Here is a 17,460-nt window from a genome sequence, read left to right as displayed (position 1 = left end):
GTGCACTTATTGAAATGTATTTGTACTTCTTTGTGTACTTGTCTTGACAGTTGTTTTTCATATAGCACTAACTGTGTATACAGTGTTTATATAAGAACCAATTCTCTTTTGGTGTACATTAATTAATTAAGACCCTAAAACGCTCACTCCTTTGAAAAGATTGGAGTGAGGAAAGTTAAAGCAACCTAAGAAAATATTATTGTTTGAATAATATAATTATAAAATAAAACCAATAAAACTATAAATAAAGAAGTGAAAGGAGGAATAGAAGAATTTATGACTTAATATTTTAGAAATAATTCCAATTAAAAATGTCTTTTTTCCTGCATAATTAATAGTTTATTATATGATAAATGAAAGAAATTAATGGTGCATAGCAAATATATAAAAATGCCCTTATGGGCTTTACAGATATTCATTTTCTTAATACCAGCGGTTTATACTTACCTGAACATGGGTCTTAGTGTTCTAGAGCTACTGTACGATAAGCAGTATTTGACATGCAGTTTGTTTTCTGTCCATGCTATTGCAACAACAGTTCCAATTCTAGCCACTTTTTTCTTTTCTTTTCCTTTTTCTTTCTTTCTTTGTTTCTTTCTTTGTTTCTTTCTTTTTTTATGCAGAAGACCATCAAATGAATTGTCACAATACTCGAATAATGCAAGACACAGAAAAAGATGATAACAATAATGATGAGTATGATAATTATGATGAACTGGTGGCCAAGTCATTGTTAAATCTTGGCAAAATTGCAGAGGATGCAGCATACAGAGCCAGGACAGAATCAGAAATGAACAGCAATACATCTAATAGTCTGGAAGATGATAGTGACAAAAATGAAAATATTGGTCGGAAAAGTGAGCTGAGTTTAGATTTAGACAGTGATGTTGTTAGGGAAACAGTGGACTCCCTTAAATTATTAGCACAAGGACATGGTGTAGTGCTTTCAGAAAATATTACTGACAGAAATTATGCAGACAATATTTCACAGCAAGATAACAGGAATATGAACTTTGTAATGCTAGGTAAGCCTATGAACAATGGACTTATGGAAAAAATGGTGGAGGAGAGTGATGAAGAGGTGTGTCTCAGCAGTTTGGAATGCTTAAGGAACCAGTGTTTTGATCTGGCTAGGAAACTTAGTGAGACGAATCCACAGGAAAGAAATCAGCAGCAAAATATGAATGCTCGTCAACATGTCAGGCAAGAAGATGACTTCCAAGGAAGAACCCCAGATCGGAATTACTCTGACATGATGAACTTAATGAGGCTTGAAGAACAGTTGAGTCCCAGATCTAGAACTTTTTCTAGCTGTGCAAAGGAGGATGGGTGTCATGAAAGAGATGATGATACCACCTCTATTACTTCGGACAGGTCTGAAGAAGTTTTTGATATGACAAAAGGTAACTTAACCCTGCTTGAGAAAGCTATTGCTTTGGAAACTGAGAGAGCAAAAGCCATGAGGGAAAAAATGGCAATGGAAGCTGGAAGGAGGGATAATATGAGATCATTTGAGGAGCAGCCTCCGCGACAACTTTCTGGGGATGACAGGAAGCCTAAATCCAGTGACGGCCATGTCAAAAAGCCATATTATGGTAAAGGTAATATTTCTATATACCGTATGTTGTGTCATGAAAAAGTGTGAGCTAAAATGATAATAAGTGATTATTAGAACTCTAATGTGAAGTCATTGTTTATTTAATTTGTATTACTATGGCGTGATTCTAAAATAGCATCATGCTGTGATTACCTAATAGAACAACTCATTCTACAGTGTTAGAAACCTGTACAATATTTCAGTGCGATATCATTTGGCTAAATAGAAAAACATAACTTTTCAGGGAAACAAAACAAATAAGAGATCATGTTGAAAGAGGCAAAGATGATTCTAAAGGGTATTATGACTAAAAATATGAGGAGAATTGCATTGCATACTCTATTGAATGGTGGGGATTTATGTAGCAGTTAGTCAATCAGCTGTGAAGTGCATATTTTACAGATTGGATTGGGTAGGTGGCATCATGATTTATAAAATTATCATCAAATGACAGTTATTGATGAAGCCTCTCCCATCTAAAACGTAGAGTTGCCTGATAGAAATTGAACAGTATCAGAATGACCGATAACATAAGATAGGGGCAGTGACTGCACATTAATTATCTTAAGATACTAAGGTAATGGAAACCATTTGCTATGCAATGCATAGTGTGGCCTGGGCTGAGATCAATAGCAATTTCTTTCTTATATGCATTCCACTTCACTGGTTTCATTCCATTGTGGAAACAGTTAAGGTGCTGCCTTAACCATAATTATACATATAAAGTTAATTTTAAAATATGTTTTAATTTAAAGAATTATCCTAGTAATGATGTGTTAATATTAACACACCCCTTTGTATGTGTCCACATATATATGCATAAGGGCTCTGTCCTATACAGCATTCAGTACCTCTCGAAATTGTTGAACACCCTGAATTCCTATTGACTTTAATGGAAGTTGAGGGCTCTGCATTTCTAAGGAGGTGTTAAGCATGTTGCTGGATTGGTTATATATTGTATTTCTTATAGAAACACCTAGTTTCATCTCTACAATTTAGACTGTGGGTTAGGGGTTGTGGGTTATTTTGTTTTTTCGATTATAAACCTCTGATTTCTAAGAGTGATAACATGGTCATAAAATCTGGCTGTGAGATTAAAGATGGCACACCACATCTCAGATCAGGAGATTTTTGATTTTGTAAAGAAGTTTTAAGGGGGGACAATGACCAGTCTCTTATACGTTATACAAACAGGAACATGAAAGTTATTTGTCTCAGAAACTCATATGCAATGTAGCTTAGAAATTTTGTTTACTTTCAGACACAAAGATTGTAATCCACTGTAAGAACTAGTAATGTTGGGTGTTTGGGGAAGACATTTTTTAAGTTTAGTTAAACAGTTATTCCATGACCATGTGGATTTTTCTATTGTTTGCATGTGACACATAATAGGTATATGTTCCCTTCTTTTAATGTATGTATGTAATAAAAACCAAGCAGAACATGGCAAACCAGTGCTGATATCTTAAAATTCTTAAAACGGTGTTTTCCAGATCTGCCAACCCATGAATGCTTGGGAAAACACATAAACATATATCTCTGCAGTTGCCAAAGGGTTAATATAGTAGTAGTGGAAATATGGGCTTCTTATTTCAGTGATTTCTAGAGCTTCCCTGATGCCAACCTACTTCTAAGGAACTGCCTGATGAATTAGAGATGGGCCCAAACACAACCCTTGAATACAAAGGAAAGCCCTGAAATTTATGGTAGTTTGGATCAGGAAACTTTACAGCTGTGACCCTTCTCTGTTTTTCATAGAGGAAAGGCTGGAGGAGAGGGGGAGGAGAATGATTCCTCCCTCACTCTAGAGAAGATTGAGAAAAACAGAATATTGCAGTGAATTAGAGTAAATTATAATTATGTCATTTATTCTCATATCACATATAATCTCCCAACATGCTTGCAAAAGTTCTCCAAAGAGATGAATGATACAATTAAAGGGAAATATTCTCAGGGTGGAGGTGTCGAGGAAGAATTGTAACTCCTGTCTTCTCTCTTCAGGAGCTCTGCTGTCAGAGATCACTGAAACAACAAAGGCATGGCAAGCCACAGTTTTTTCTGCCATTTAAAATTTTCCAGAGACTCTATCCTCCAAGATTGATGACTTTTAAAACCTTGTGACCCAGCTTGGGCAAGCTTTGCTCAGGCAAAACATCTACTGTGGCAAGGATTGAGTGAGGATTTCAGGTTTAAGCTCTTAAAAAAATTAAAAACAATAAAGTAGTATTCTCTAGTGGAGGAAGGGATTCAATAAGAGCAGATCAGCTAGTCAAAATATTTATGCATTTATATTGAGAGGTGAATATAATCCTGAGCCCTAAGTTTTCTGCATAGTTGCATAGAATTTTAGCTGGATGTCTTCTATTAAGTCAATGGGAAATTGTGCAAACAAAATTCCATGCAAGTTTCGGAAATGTAAGATTAGTATGCAGCATCTTTTCTGACTTGCTAGACCATAAAGGCTCTTTTGGAGCTCATAAACCCTATTATTCTAAGGATCTGAAAACTCAGGAGAATTTGCATGACCAGCTCCTCAGCTGGTCTAAATTGGCATTCCTCCATTGACTAATATAGAGCTACATAGTTTACATCAGCTGAGGTTCTAGTCCATGGACTCTAGAGAAGCCATTATGGTCTATTGTGTTATTCATCTGCATTTTAATAGTCCTTGAATACTGGTATATTTACATTATACTTATTTTATTTATTTTTATTATTCACTTATCTAACACTTTCCCCACATTTCAATGTGCTTTATACAAAGAGTTGTACAGAATTGTGTGTGAGAATGAAAATGGGACTGGTGGTCTAGTGGTCTCAGCACAGGTATATGTGGCAGAAACTCCTGAGTTCTCATCCTAGCTCTGATACTGACTCCTTCTGTGCCCTTGCTTTTAAATGCTAAAAAATAATTTCCCAAAGAGTAAACTGGGAATAATGGTATTTACCTACTTCATAGAGGTTTTTTGATGTTTATATGACTGGACAGAGCTTTGACGATGAAATTTTGTAAATAAATATGTTTACCATTGAACAGCAGAAAACAGTACTATATGTTACACCTGACATACATGCAAACTAAAATAAAACATTAGCAATTAAAAATGCATTTGTGACAGCTAAGTTTAAAGTGTGATCTTATAAGTTAATATTGGAAATTAGGCCAGGAGAGCACTCACCACGTGATAAAGAGTTTCTCATAAGCCAAGATGGTTGAACAAGAGTTTGGAATTTAGAATATGGAACAACCACATGAGAATATAAAAAAAAAAAATCTGCAACTGAATGTGAACTGTGGGTGGTATGTACACTTTATCTACTAAAAAGAGATTGTACCCAAATCTCTAGAAGTACCTAAAGGTTCCCTTGATGTCACTGGGGTTGTACCTGCTCAATGGGGGCTGAATTTTACCATAAGATTTAATAGAAACCTAACAGCAAAACCTTATTTCCAAAGAAAAAAAGCATAAATCCTGCAGCGAAGAAATAACAGGAGCAGCATAAAATATATATAAGATGATAGATCGGTTTGAGTTCTGAATTCAGGATTGACTGAAGAACTAGAATGAGTGAAGATGTTTGCTCTTAGCTGTTAACTTAGACTAAGACAGAATCTTTGTAGCCAGACTAGCATGAACCTTTTTTCTTAAATACTGGTGTATAAATCAGTTCTATTCTCCAAAATCAGGCAACAGTGTTAAAGATGCTGTGGTGTAGCTTGTATTACTGCTGAGTTGGAAGTCTTGGGATGTTACTTTACAAACGTTCTATTACAGGAAACAAACTGATGAAATATGTGATCAAGTTCTAGTTCAGGAATAATTTCACCAGTAGTTCCATTACTTTCTTGGCAGAAAACAATAGTTTATTGAACAGAAGTCTCCTTAGGCCCTTTCGTTGACTTGTACACAAAGAAACAAACAGCATTATAGAAGTTTATTAACCTTTTAAGCTTATGAATATACAAACTTTATAGATGCATGATTATAATGGCCCAAATTCAAAATAAAGAATTATTACATCTGATTAGATCTTTTACCTCATCATGGTTTATTGGAGGAAAAAATGCTTTTTATGCTTTTATATTCTACTACTTCATAAGGAATTTAGGGAAATCAGTATCATCTGAGTTTGAATAAGAATATATTTGTGCTGAATCGTTGAATCAGTATGCTAAGTAGCTGGGTCGGCTAACCTCAAGAGACTGAACTTCTGTGACAGTACATTTGCAGGCTTCAATACATCAGGCGAAAAGAAAGGCGGGAACCATCTAACAGTTTCAGAGTGTCCTTACACTCTTAAGCTGATGCTTGCCAGCAGAACATTGATTGACAGTGGTATGGCTTTGCTGCAAGAAGGTCACTACTCAATCACTATGATAAGTATTGCTGTGATCATAGGAGCCTGCAGTATGAAAAGAAGATAATGGGGATAAAAGTGACAAAATTGTTTTAAGAAGCAGCAGTTTTTTCTTCTAATATTTTGAAGAACATTTTCCAAAGAATAACTTTCAACATTAAATGAACCTTCTTACAGAAATTTGGAAAGCATAATTCACTTGACACATTTGTTGTAAATTATAGATCCCTCAAGAACAGAAAAGAAAGAGAGCAAATGTCCTACCCCTGGGTGTGATGGAACTGGCCATGTAACGGGGCTTTACCCCCATCACCGCAGTTTGTCAGGATGCCCACACAAAGATAGGGTCCCTCCAGAAAGTAAGTCCACATTGTTTCATAGAAACTGGGGATAAAACTCCAAAGATTTTTCTAGCATGCTTTTTAAACCTTTTTTTATTTCCATTTTATGGCATGGTATGTCTCAGTTAAGCATCCTGTTCTGTGCTATAGTTTTTTTGTCTTTATTCCATCATTTTCATATCTCTAATAACTTTTAAACTAAAAAGAACAACTTTTAAAGCTGTATTCTTTGATTCTGAGAATGTTAGGTTATTTTTAACATATGCATTTAGTCTGCAGAAAAAGATTTTCCAGAAATACTGCACTGCTTTTACTTCTGAGTGCTGATGTCACAGCATGACCTTCCCTGTTGTTTAGTGCAAGAACAATTGTGCTTTCAAGTTTGAAAAACTCACCACTCATTTTATTTCTGTGTTTGTTTATTTGGAGACATAATGAAGAAATGTATATTATAAAAAGGAGAGAGAGAGAATTTGGCCCTTTAGTAGTAGTATCCAGGATTTTGACCCATATTCTCTTATCGTTTACGTGGGTGCATCTTCCCTTAAAGTCAATGAATTCTGTGGGGACTGAAGTCAAAGGAAGTTACACTTGTGTAGAAGAGAAGAGGATTTGGTCTTGAAAGTTTAAGCTAGATCCTCAAATGGTATAAATTGGTATAGTTCCACTCAAGCTAACTAAGCTGTGCTGATTTATACCAGCTGAGGATCTGGCTAGGGTCTGATTCTCTTTCGTACTTTCACTGGTGTAAAACGGGAGTTATATCATTGAATTCTGTGGGTCTGTCTCTCCATTGTCTTGCAAATTGAGGAGTCATTTATATCTGTGTACATTAAAATGGGTGCAAAACCCATCCAAATCAGAATGGCAACATTTGACACCCATTTAGGGTGACCAGACAGCAAGTGTGAAAAATCAGGACAGTTGGTGGGGGTAATAGGAGCTTATATAAGAAAAAGACCCAAAAATCCGGACTGTGCCTATAAAATCAGGACATCTAGTCACCCTACACCCATTTTGCACAGGTATCCAGAAGCCTCCATGCAGAGAAGAATCAGACCGAATGGAATTTCACTGGTGTAAAACCAGTGCAGGTGAAAGGAGAATCAGCCCCCTAAGACTTACACCTTAGCAGACCATGAGCCTGATTCACAACTGCAAAATTCCAGTTTTACAGTGGCAGAACTCTGTTGATGACAGTGCATTACTGACATAAAACTGGAATAAGGCAGGTCTGAATTAGGCCCCAAATCTCCAAGGAAGATGTAGTCTCCGAAAGGGAAGCCAGAAGTGCAGTAGCACAGAGAGTGAGAGAAAGAGAGAGTCTAACACAAAGTCTTCTCTTTCATAGCAGGGTTGTTCTTTCTAGAATTAAGATAATGAGGATATACTTTAGGGAAGCTCACGGCATCTTGGTTGATCTGTGAATACAGCAGACTAAACGAATTAATTTTTCCATTTTTGTAATTTGACCTGTAATTTTCTGAAGCACAAATATTTTCTCAGGTGCTCAAAGTTCTCTCTCGTTTGTTGTTAATGGTGAAAATAAAGCTCTTTAGAAGATGTTGTAAATCAAAGAAGAATATAGCTTTAAACTGTTTGCATGTTCCGTAGTTACTAAAATGAAAAAGGTGAGCTCATCTTTTTATTTATTTATTGAACTAATTTTCCTGTTATGCTGGCCTTGTGAAGCATGTTTCAAGAACAGCTTTGAATAGCAGGAATTTCAGAGTAAAGCTTTTGCATCTGCACACATTTTAATACACTGCCGGTAGTGATGGTAATGGTGGTGATGATGATCTTTGAATCAGTCTCTATGGGTTAAATCCTTGAATGTCTGTTGGTTATTATTCAATTCTTACTCAGCCAAAGCACTTGCTGATTTCAGCAGAGATTGTCTGTGTGAGAACTAAACAATGACTACATGAGTACATCCCATGTGAATAAAATGGGAGCTATTTGAAGGGGCTGAATGACCTAGTTCTGTACATTAATGCACTAGCCATCCAGCTTTAGAGACATGGATTCAGATATGTCTCTTGTCATACAAAAGGAAAGGTCCCAGTCTAGTCCCTGTTTAATGTACCTCCATTTTACAAAACCTCTTGATAATTTGGCCCATTATACCAAGAGTGTTGAAATTCAGAAGACAATTGCCTTGAAAGAATTTGGGGGTAAATTTTGCCCCCATCTTGCTTAAGCCAATGCTACCTATTCCTTACTCTCATGGTTTATCACTCCACCAGCCCTCAATTTTACAACGTGCTCACTGCTTAGGAGTTTCTTTTCCATATTTTTTTTCAATTTGCATCCTTATAATTTAAGATCTATAGAGAATTAAAATAAAGAGAAAGGGACTGATTCTGCCCTAATGCTTACATGTGTAGTAACTTCCATTGACTACAGCCATTTGACTGTGGGCAGAACTGGATCCCAGTAAAATTGAATTGACTTGCATAATTAGGATCAAATTCTGCTCTCAGTTTTACTGGTGTAAATCTGGAGTACCACTTTTTTTATTGATATCACTCAGAGCAGACTTTGGTTCTTATGCTTTATTATATGTGCATAAAAATGTATTACGCAATCACAATCCACACTTTATTACTGGGCTGTTCCCAATCCACCTGTTACTATTGAGCTGATCAGTGGTCAGCATTTGTGTATGGAGAGGATGTTGAGAGTTTCCTGCTTCACCATCACACCAGAGACACATTCATTATTAGATTCTGTAATTTCCATAACTCTCACCGTACAGTGTTACTTGTGTTAATGAGCATAAGGTCACGACACCTCCTTCCCTCATCAGACTTTATTGGTTACATGTATTTTGAGGAATGCTGGTCGTTAATGAATCCTGGCTGGTTTTAAAATGATTTCATATATACTGGGACTTGATTTTTTTTTCTTGCTTTCATACGCTGCTGTTTTCTCTTACTCTCCTTGTCAAGTTCTTGCCATGCATGAAAATGTTCTTAAGTGTCCTACACCAGGCTGCACAGGTCGGGGCCACGTAAATAGCAACAGGAATTCTCACAGAAGGTAAGGAAGCCATCACTGGACTATAGTCTAGAGAGAACACTGCTTCAGAGCTGCAGCACTTCTGGCAGTCTGTTCTGAGAGTGTGTGTGTATATGTGTATGTGATTTTGTTCTTTTGTTTTAAAGATGGCAGATGGTGCTTAGTGTGCTTTATTTATTCATTTTGCATCATAAAATCCTTAAACTTATTTTACAATGTGAAGATACTTCTGTGCAGAATTAATTTGATTCATGTAAGATACTTTTTAAGCATCGCTTGCTTGTTTTTATTTATTTTTTTAACTTCACTAGAGTTGTATTAAAAGAAGCATATGACCCTTAAAAGAAAGAAATAGAAGAAGGAAAAAGACTGTAAACACCATCAAGACCAGGACAGAGTTATGGTTCATATAATGTTCATCTGTATGAGTGATGACTCCATACTGCATGAAAAAATCCACTCTAATCATAAGAACAATTCTGTATGAATAAATAAGAAAGAGCATTTCAAGTACATATATATTACATAATTTAAAGTTTTCTATCATCCATTGGCTCAACCTGAAGTCCATATTTAGGCAAAAATTAATTAGAATTTTGCCTGAATAAGAAACAATATGGAAAAATACTTTTGATTTTCAAGACGAGGAAAACAATAGAATTCATTGAAATTATTCTAGAAACCTGTAGAATTCCATAGAAAACGATACTTTTCTATAGAGTTTTTTAATCATCCCATAGAATCCTATAGAATGGACCTTATTTTCTGTTACATATTAGGGATTATTTTTTAAAATCTATAGAAAAGTTATCATTTCTATTATATTATATGACTTTTCCATGAGGAAATTGAAGTTTACGTTGTAGCTTCCAATGGCAAAACCCAGGGAACGTAGGCAGAGAGCATGGAAAACTACCCAAAGTTCCCATTACTGAGCTCCTTTTAACATTCACTGCAGCAAGATGGCTTAGGAGACCACAAGTGGCACTGGTGGTGTAGTCCTCCGCACTTACAGAGCTCTGGCTTCACCAAGAGTTCTATCTCAGCTCCATGGATTCCCTTGCAGAGGACCAATCTCTTTGGAATGCTCTGTGGCACCTCCTTCTTCTCTGGAACTATGCAGCCATTGGATGCCTCCCACTAATGTCATGCAGCACAAGCAGCAAAAGCTTCGGAAGGGACTCCATGGCAGCTAATGCTGCAACAGCACTAACTTCTGTTTGGATATCTGCTAGGATATCCCGGTGTCTGAAGAGGAGCATGTCATTGGAGAGCAGCTGCCGCGGGCACTAATCTGAAACTGTGTAGAGCCCCCCAACCTTTCCCCTGTGGAATTGAGACAAGAGGGGTTTCTATTGGCACCCAGGGAGGAGTGGAGGGAGCATTCTGCTCACCTCTTTCTGCAGCTTTTGGGGCATTTTGCTCTGCTTTCTTTCTTTTTTTTTCCTTCCTTCCTTTTTTTCTTCTGTTGAGAGGGACGCATCTGAGCCTGAGTAAGATTTCAAGCTGAGCCCTTTTGAGAGGCACCTCTGTCTCTAGTTTAAACCCCCTGTGCCACAGAGTGCACTGATTTGCCTTTCACTTTAATTTCTTTTCCTGTGGAGAACACAAGGAGCTGCAGTCACATAAGCATGCAACAGACAATAAGAAAAAGATCCCTCCATTTTCAGGTCACAGGATTTTACAGATTCACTAAGAGCACCATCTGCTGGTACCAGGATATTTATTTTCCTCTGTTCTAAATCTTTTCCAGCAGAAGCAGACTTATTACTATCACTTCAAAAATAGTTCAGCATTTGCAAATTAGAGTTCAAGTCCAGATGTCTTGGTTCTTTTCATGTTATATTATCTGAGACTAGAATGACCTTTAGTGGTTTAACTTCATGAATAAACAGCAAGAAAAAATATTTTTGATATAGGTTTTAGAGACACTCAGTCAAATTTTCCACTGATTTATACCCCTCACAACCTAATTGAAGTTAATGAGGCTGAATGAGGTGTGAAGCAGCACAAAATTTCATCTGTATTGTGTTGACATTGAATAATCTTCATCAACCATTTCAGTGACAAAATGTGTATGAACAAAAGGGCCAAGTTCTGCTAACAAAGCCGCACAGTAAATTTTGGCTTATATTCTCCTCTTCCTAACTGAATGCCTATTAAGTGACATTCATGAGAGTTCTGCCTATATACAGTAGGAGGAGAAGAATATTGGATATGATATCATCCATGCAACTTTGAAAGCAGAATGTTGCTCAAGGACAGGAAGTCTATTCTAGAGGAAATGTATGACAGAAAAGGTTCTGGAAATTTTTTTCCTCCAGATTCTTCCTCGTGCTGACTAAGGAGGAGAAGGAGTAATTGGATCAGTGCTATAATGTGAAATTGCTCAGGACAAGACAATTAAATTTCCTTTCTGTAATTGCAGCCTCTCTGGATGTCCTATTGCTGCAGCAGAGAAACTGGCTAAAGCTCAAGAGAAGCATCAGAGCTGTGATGTGTCAAAATCAAACCAGGCATCAGATCGGGTTTTAAGGTATTAGAAATCACTATAATACTTAATACAATGAAAAATTCATCACACGTTAAGTTAATCTGAGCATTTATATTTATATACATTGTATATACATATATATCTCCCTTAAAGAAGAGTTTAGAATTAGGGCTTCTGGATCCAATTTTCTCAGCATTATTTCCCAACAAATTTGCATGGGGGTGGGCTGGTAATTATTTTGGCAAATACATGTAAAGCCTGAAAAGCTCATTTTTGTCTTAGGCATTGTTTGGTGTAAAGCTGACTGCTGGAGTGCAAAGTCTAAGAACAGTGTGAAAAAAAGTTGGTATCTTTTGGGAATAAACTAATATTTACCGGTAAGTCTTGTTTTCTTCAGCAGGCTTTTACTAGTAAATATCAGTTTAAATGAAAACCAGAAGCCCTACTTGTAGTACTAAATTGGCAGCATACCTTTTTATGGAAAAAATACCTGATTTAGTTTAGGTTCCAAAAACACTTAAGGGTTAGTTCATTGTCTCTGTTTTGCTCCCTCCCCCACAGAAGAGATTAAAGGAATGGAAATACCATTCCATTGGTTTCAAATTTGATGGAGGGAGGAGATTGAACTAATCTGGCATTAACCCCCCCTTCTCTCCATGCATTTGGGACTCAGCATTTATCCTATGCAGAATCCAGTTCGGCACTATTAAATGCACCTAGTGCTGGGCCAGATGTGGGCGGAGAAAACTGTGGCTTCTGGGGGATCTGAGAGTTTAGGGAGCAGTGCAAAGGCATTGGACTTCTGCATCAATATACCAGCCCTATATTGATGCCCCAAAAGCTGCAGAATTTCACCATGGATATTATGATATCTGTGGATTAGGATGGCCACATCCTTCCCTTCTTCCCGTGGGAGAATTTGAAGGACTTTCCACAACTTCCAGCACACAGAATTTCCTACGTCTCCCATAAATTTCTCTCTGTCAGATTATCATTTTGACCTAAATTTGATAGGGTGACTTATAATGAATGTTTCTTACTGATATCAACATCTTTCTTTGAATATTCTGTCAGTACTTCATCAAATCTTGATGGCATTTTCCAAACCCTTGTGTTCTTGTGGTTGAGAAAACAGAACAATGTCCTACATCAGGAAAGCTAACTGTTATGTAGTGAATTTGGATTTTTGTTTTCCTTTTCCCAAGTGTTTTCAGTGGCTTTATCTGGACCGGACCCAGTTCTGGTTTCACTTTTTTCAGACACTGTCCCTGATACTTTATTCACAGATGGTGCTTTTAATAATAATAATAATAATAATAATAATAATAATAAAAAATAAATATCCATTGAACAAAATCATCAAATCTTCATTAGCAGGATTACACAGACCAAAAATGCAGTGGCTTTCACTGTTCTTTAGAGAGAAGTCACAGGAGTCAGATGCCATGCAGAGGAGACTACTTTTCAAAAGCAGCATCTGGTTCTCTGGCAGCTCCTTGGTTAGTTGTTTTGGCAGTTTTGCTTTTGCCTCTGGGTCTGTCATGTGTTTCAGATCTTGTTAGACAGTCTGAGTACGACTGTCATCTCAGACACTACGTCCCTTTTACCTTTAACTCTTGGATCTATTTAAGATGAACATCCTAAGGGTTGTCTTATAAATTCCATGCACAATGATTGATTGGGGACTTTATGTGTTCCAAGTATAAATCCTGTGAACTGATCTTACACTTGTCTGCATCCCACCTGCATTCAAAATGTCTTCACTAATAAAAAAGTCAAATTCATAGGATTTTTGCTCTGCCAAAAATTTGGGGTTTGTTTTGAATGTGCGCTATGTGAATTGTATTATTTTCTTAAATGAGCCCAAACTATATTGGGCTACACTGACTGAGGATCTGACCCATTGTATTTTGTGAAAAGCAAAGAGAAATTTTCCAAAGGAACCCAACATAAAAAAGAAAATCAAAGGGTATGGTATGAATTATATAGTTTCTGGGTAATTTACACCTCAATTTCTTGTTTAAATTCTATGAAAATGAATTCATCTAGAAACACAAACTACTAAAAATATATTAGTATTTCTGTATTGTGTTCCACTTCATCAGCCAGCAAGGCATGATGGCTCTTCTGCTTGTGACTAAATTAGTGTTCCCCTGAATGCCCCTTCCATTTTCTCATGTTATAATTGTGGGGGAAAGAAAAAGGGCTTGATCCTCTGAGGTACTAAGCACCCGAAGTCTGCAGTTAATCACCCTAAACCTCTGTTAAAATCAGTGCCTTTTAGGACGCTGAGCAGCTCATAGGATTTGCTCTCAAGGGCCCAGTCATTCAACACTTTCTCACATGAGAATTTTAGATGGTACAGCTTAAGTCTGTATTAGCTTGCACTGCATCCCTTATGGTGCTGTGGGAGTCGCCTATTGAGTGTGGTGTGTGGAGCAGCCCCAGGAGTCACAGTTCCTGCCAAAGCCTTGCATGCAGGAGGCAGAGAGACTGGATGACAGTTCAGAGGCAAGAGGGATTGTGTGGGTGCCTCTTGCGGATCTCCCACTGAACTGTATATTGAAGAGGCAGACCCCAGCTTCTTTTGACAGAGCAAACCACATGCAAATAGAATCATAGACTCTCAGAAGATTAGGGTTGGAAGAGACCTCAGGAGGTCATCTAGTCCAACTCCCTGCTCAAAGCAAGACCATCCCCAACTAAATCATCCGAGCCAGGGCTTTGACAAGCTGGGCCTTAAAAACCTCTAAGGATGGAGACTCCACCACCTCCCTAGGTAACCCATTCCAGTGCTTCACCACCCTCCTAGTGAAAAAGTTTTTCCTAATATCCAACCTAAACGTCCCCTACTGCAACTTGAGACGATTGCTTCTTGTTCTGTCATCTGCCACCACTGAGAACAGCCGAACTCCCTCCTCTTTGGAACCCCCTTTCAGGTAGTTGAAGGCTGCTATCAAATCCCCCCTCACTCTTCTTTTCTGCAGACTAAATACTGTTGACAGAATTCAAAGGAAGCTCCATGAGCTGAGTGGCGATCCTAGTGCTGTTTTCTACCGGTCTTTGTCCCGCTCTAGTCCACCTTCCCAAAGAGAGTACATTATTATATAATGTAATTAAACAGGGAAGGAAAAACCCTTAAGTATTTTTTAAAATAGAACTTTTCACCAATTATATTGTTTTTAGTCACAGAATACATTTAGCACTATTATAATTGATTTATCCTAGGCTTTGCTCAAGAAAATATATATTGTTTGTCTGCTGGAAACAACCAAACCAACCAAATACAATAATATATTGCTGTCTCTTGAGTGCAATAAATAATTCAGATTTTCTAATCTGAACTATAAATTATGCACAGACACAATAAACTGAACTGCATCTAACAAACTGTACATATCTTTAATTTCTAGGCCCATGTGCTTTGTTAAGCAATTGGAGATCCCTCAGTATGGCTACAGAAACAATGTCCCCACCACCACACCCCGCTCCAACTTGGCCAAGGAACTAGAGAAATACTCTAAGACTTCGTTTGAATATAACAGTTATGACAACCATGCCTATGGCAAGAGAGCCATAGCTCCCAAGGTGCAATCCAGGGATATATCCCCCAAAGGATATGATGGTAGGAGGTGCACACTCTTATACATGAGAGACAAGTTTACAGTTAATAATGTTGTTGTATATGTAAACTTCATAAAAATAAGACATACCTTCATGTTCATACAGTATTAAGAGGAATGCTATTCACAGCATGACATTATTATGTTTAAGTTATTTTTAAAGATTTTTTCTAAAAAGCATTATTTTATATGGTGCTTGCTGCAGGATTGTTGCACTGATAAGAGTACATCCTTAGCTATTCAGTTCTTGGGATGTATCGAGCCTGCAAAAAAACCTAAAGAGTAGAGCCAGCCTTGTGGCACAGTAGCAGTGTATTATGCTGCCATCTGGGAGACTTAGCCGCATGGGTTGCATTAGGAATCTTGCTCTTGTACAGTAGTTTAGGAAACTCATAAACGTAATGTGCTTGCTCTCTGGGGGTGAGAAGGGAGAAAACACAGATCTCATTGCACTTCAGCCCCCACTGATCGTCAATTAATTAAGGGCCCCTGCTCGCCTCATCCACATGAGTATTCCTGTTGAATTGAGTGTGGGAACTCGTGTGAGTAAGATGATTGGGATTTGGCTGAAAGTGGCATTAACCCCTGTATTTGAGGCTATTTCTCCTGAGCAGGAGCAAATGTGGTGATGGTGGCTGGCTGGCAGAGGAGAGGAGTTGGACCAAGGAACAAAACCCGCTACGGCCAAAGAATGAAGGGCTGGAGTTGTCCCATTTTGGGATATTCCAGACCTAACAATAACATCACAACATTCGCTTCCTCTTTTTCTTACGCAACGTGGAACAATTTATTTTCTAGATAAATTCATCTTACAAGTTAAAGTGCTTGGGATTCCTCACTGACTAGCCTATGAAATCCCAGATTTTGTTTAGTAAATTAGGAATAAGTTTGGGTTAATGGAACAGTCTCTGCTCTTGCCTCAAACAGACTCTAACTTAGAAAAGTAGATGAGTGGAAAAGGAGGAAATTGTAACAGTTGCTATCCCCATCTTTCTTATGTGTTTTGATAGGTAAGTTTTCCTATGAGATCAGTAAGCAGGTTGTCTCTCACTAGTAGAGAGGGTGGGAAAAGGTAGACATGTCTGAGTAAATGTGCCTTAAACTCTCCAGTACCCATCCTCAAAGTAACAACTTAACAGAGGTAGATGGCTAAATTCTGATGTCAACAGGTTTGCACCAATAATTTTGCCTATTATGTACATGCTCTGTTTACTCGCTAGAAAGTCTATGAATATGTGTAAGTTTAGTGATCATGTTCTCAGATGTTGGAGAAAGCAGCAAGAATTCGTCCTGTTTGAGGCCCCATTTAGCAAAGCATTCAAGCACATGCCTAGCTCTTATTGAAGTGAATAGGACCTAAGACCATGCTTAAAGCTAAGCACATACTTAATGCTTTTGCTGAATTAGGCCCTAAATGATGAAGGATGATAGGGAATTACTCTACTATCTACATATACCAGTGGTTCTCAACCTATCGACCATTGTGGGCCACATATGCAGCTCTCTCTGTGTTATGTGGGCAGCATCCACACTATATATATTACTTATATTGTCCTGAGGATGTCACATGGGCCACAGTTGTGGGCTGATTGGGCCTCAAGCAGCCCATGGGCTGCAGGTTGAGAACCATTGGCATATACACTCATCTCCCATTGATGTGAACGAGAGATACCTATACCTGAGGATGAAACCCCTTTGTCCTTGAAATATTATTGAGGCGAGCTTGTTTTGGATGTCCACATCTCCGCCAGAGAATGAGTATGGAGTAATAATAACATTTTAGGAACGTGTGGCTCGGTAAATTTATTCTCCCCCACCCCAAAGTGGAATAGCATGTTGTCATTCCTAATGGGCTTACATACTTGCTGGGTGAAAAGCTGGTATTGTGTGTGCATGTGGCTGTAAGTATAAAAACACAGGGTGAAATATGGGGTGAATTTTTGGCCCCACTGAAATCAGTGGGTGGTTTGTCACTGATTTCAATGAGGTCAGGATTTCCCGCACAGTTAAAACTAAAGTTCTATG

At 37.8% G+C, this 17,460-nt stretch overlaps 1 protein-coding gene across 23 annotated transcripts in view; it reads left to right on the top strand.

The window, feature by feature from the left end:
- MYT1L (myelin transcription factor 1 like) overlaps positions 1-17,460 on the top strand; it is a 525,010-nt gene that overhangs the window by 296,893 nt on the left and 210,657 nt on the right. For 15 of the 23 annotated variants that reach the window (XR_007774015.1, XM_050950633.1, XM_050950632.1 and 12 more), the window contains 5 exons: positions 624-1,601; positions 6,181-6,315; positions 9,249-9,339; positions 11,747-11,854; positions 15,226-15,437. Coding sequence is in view for 22 of the 23 variants with exons in the window: in XM_050950633.1 (XP_050806590.1) it covers positions 624-1,601; positions 6,181-6,315; positions 9,249-9,339; positions 11,747-11,854; positions 15,226-15,437 (1,524 nt within the window). In the remaining variant the exon portion in view is untranslated. The remainder of the gene's footprint in view (positions 1-623; positions 1,602-6,180; positions 6,316-9,248; positions 9,340-11,746; positions 11,855-15,225; positions 15,438-17,460) is intronic. The other 8 variants (XM_050950647.1, XM_050950643.1, XM_050950640.1 and 5 more) reach the window with 5 other exon arrangements.

The sequence above is a fragment of the Gopherus flavomarginatus genome, chromosome 4 (assembly GCF_025201925.1).
Source record: "Gopherus flavomarginatus isolate rGopFla2 chromosome 4, rGopFla2.mat.asm, whole genome shotgun sequence".
Lineage (NCBI taxonomy): Eukaryota > Metazoa > Chordata > Testudines > Testudinidae > Gopherus > Gopherus flavomarginatus.
Note: the sequence above shows the minus strand (reverse complement) of the source record. Positions and strands in the feature narration are given on the sequence as shown.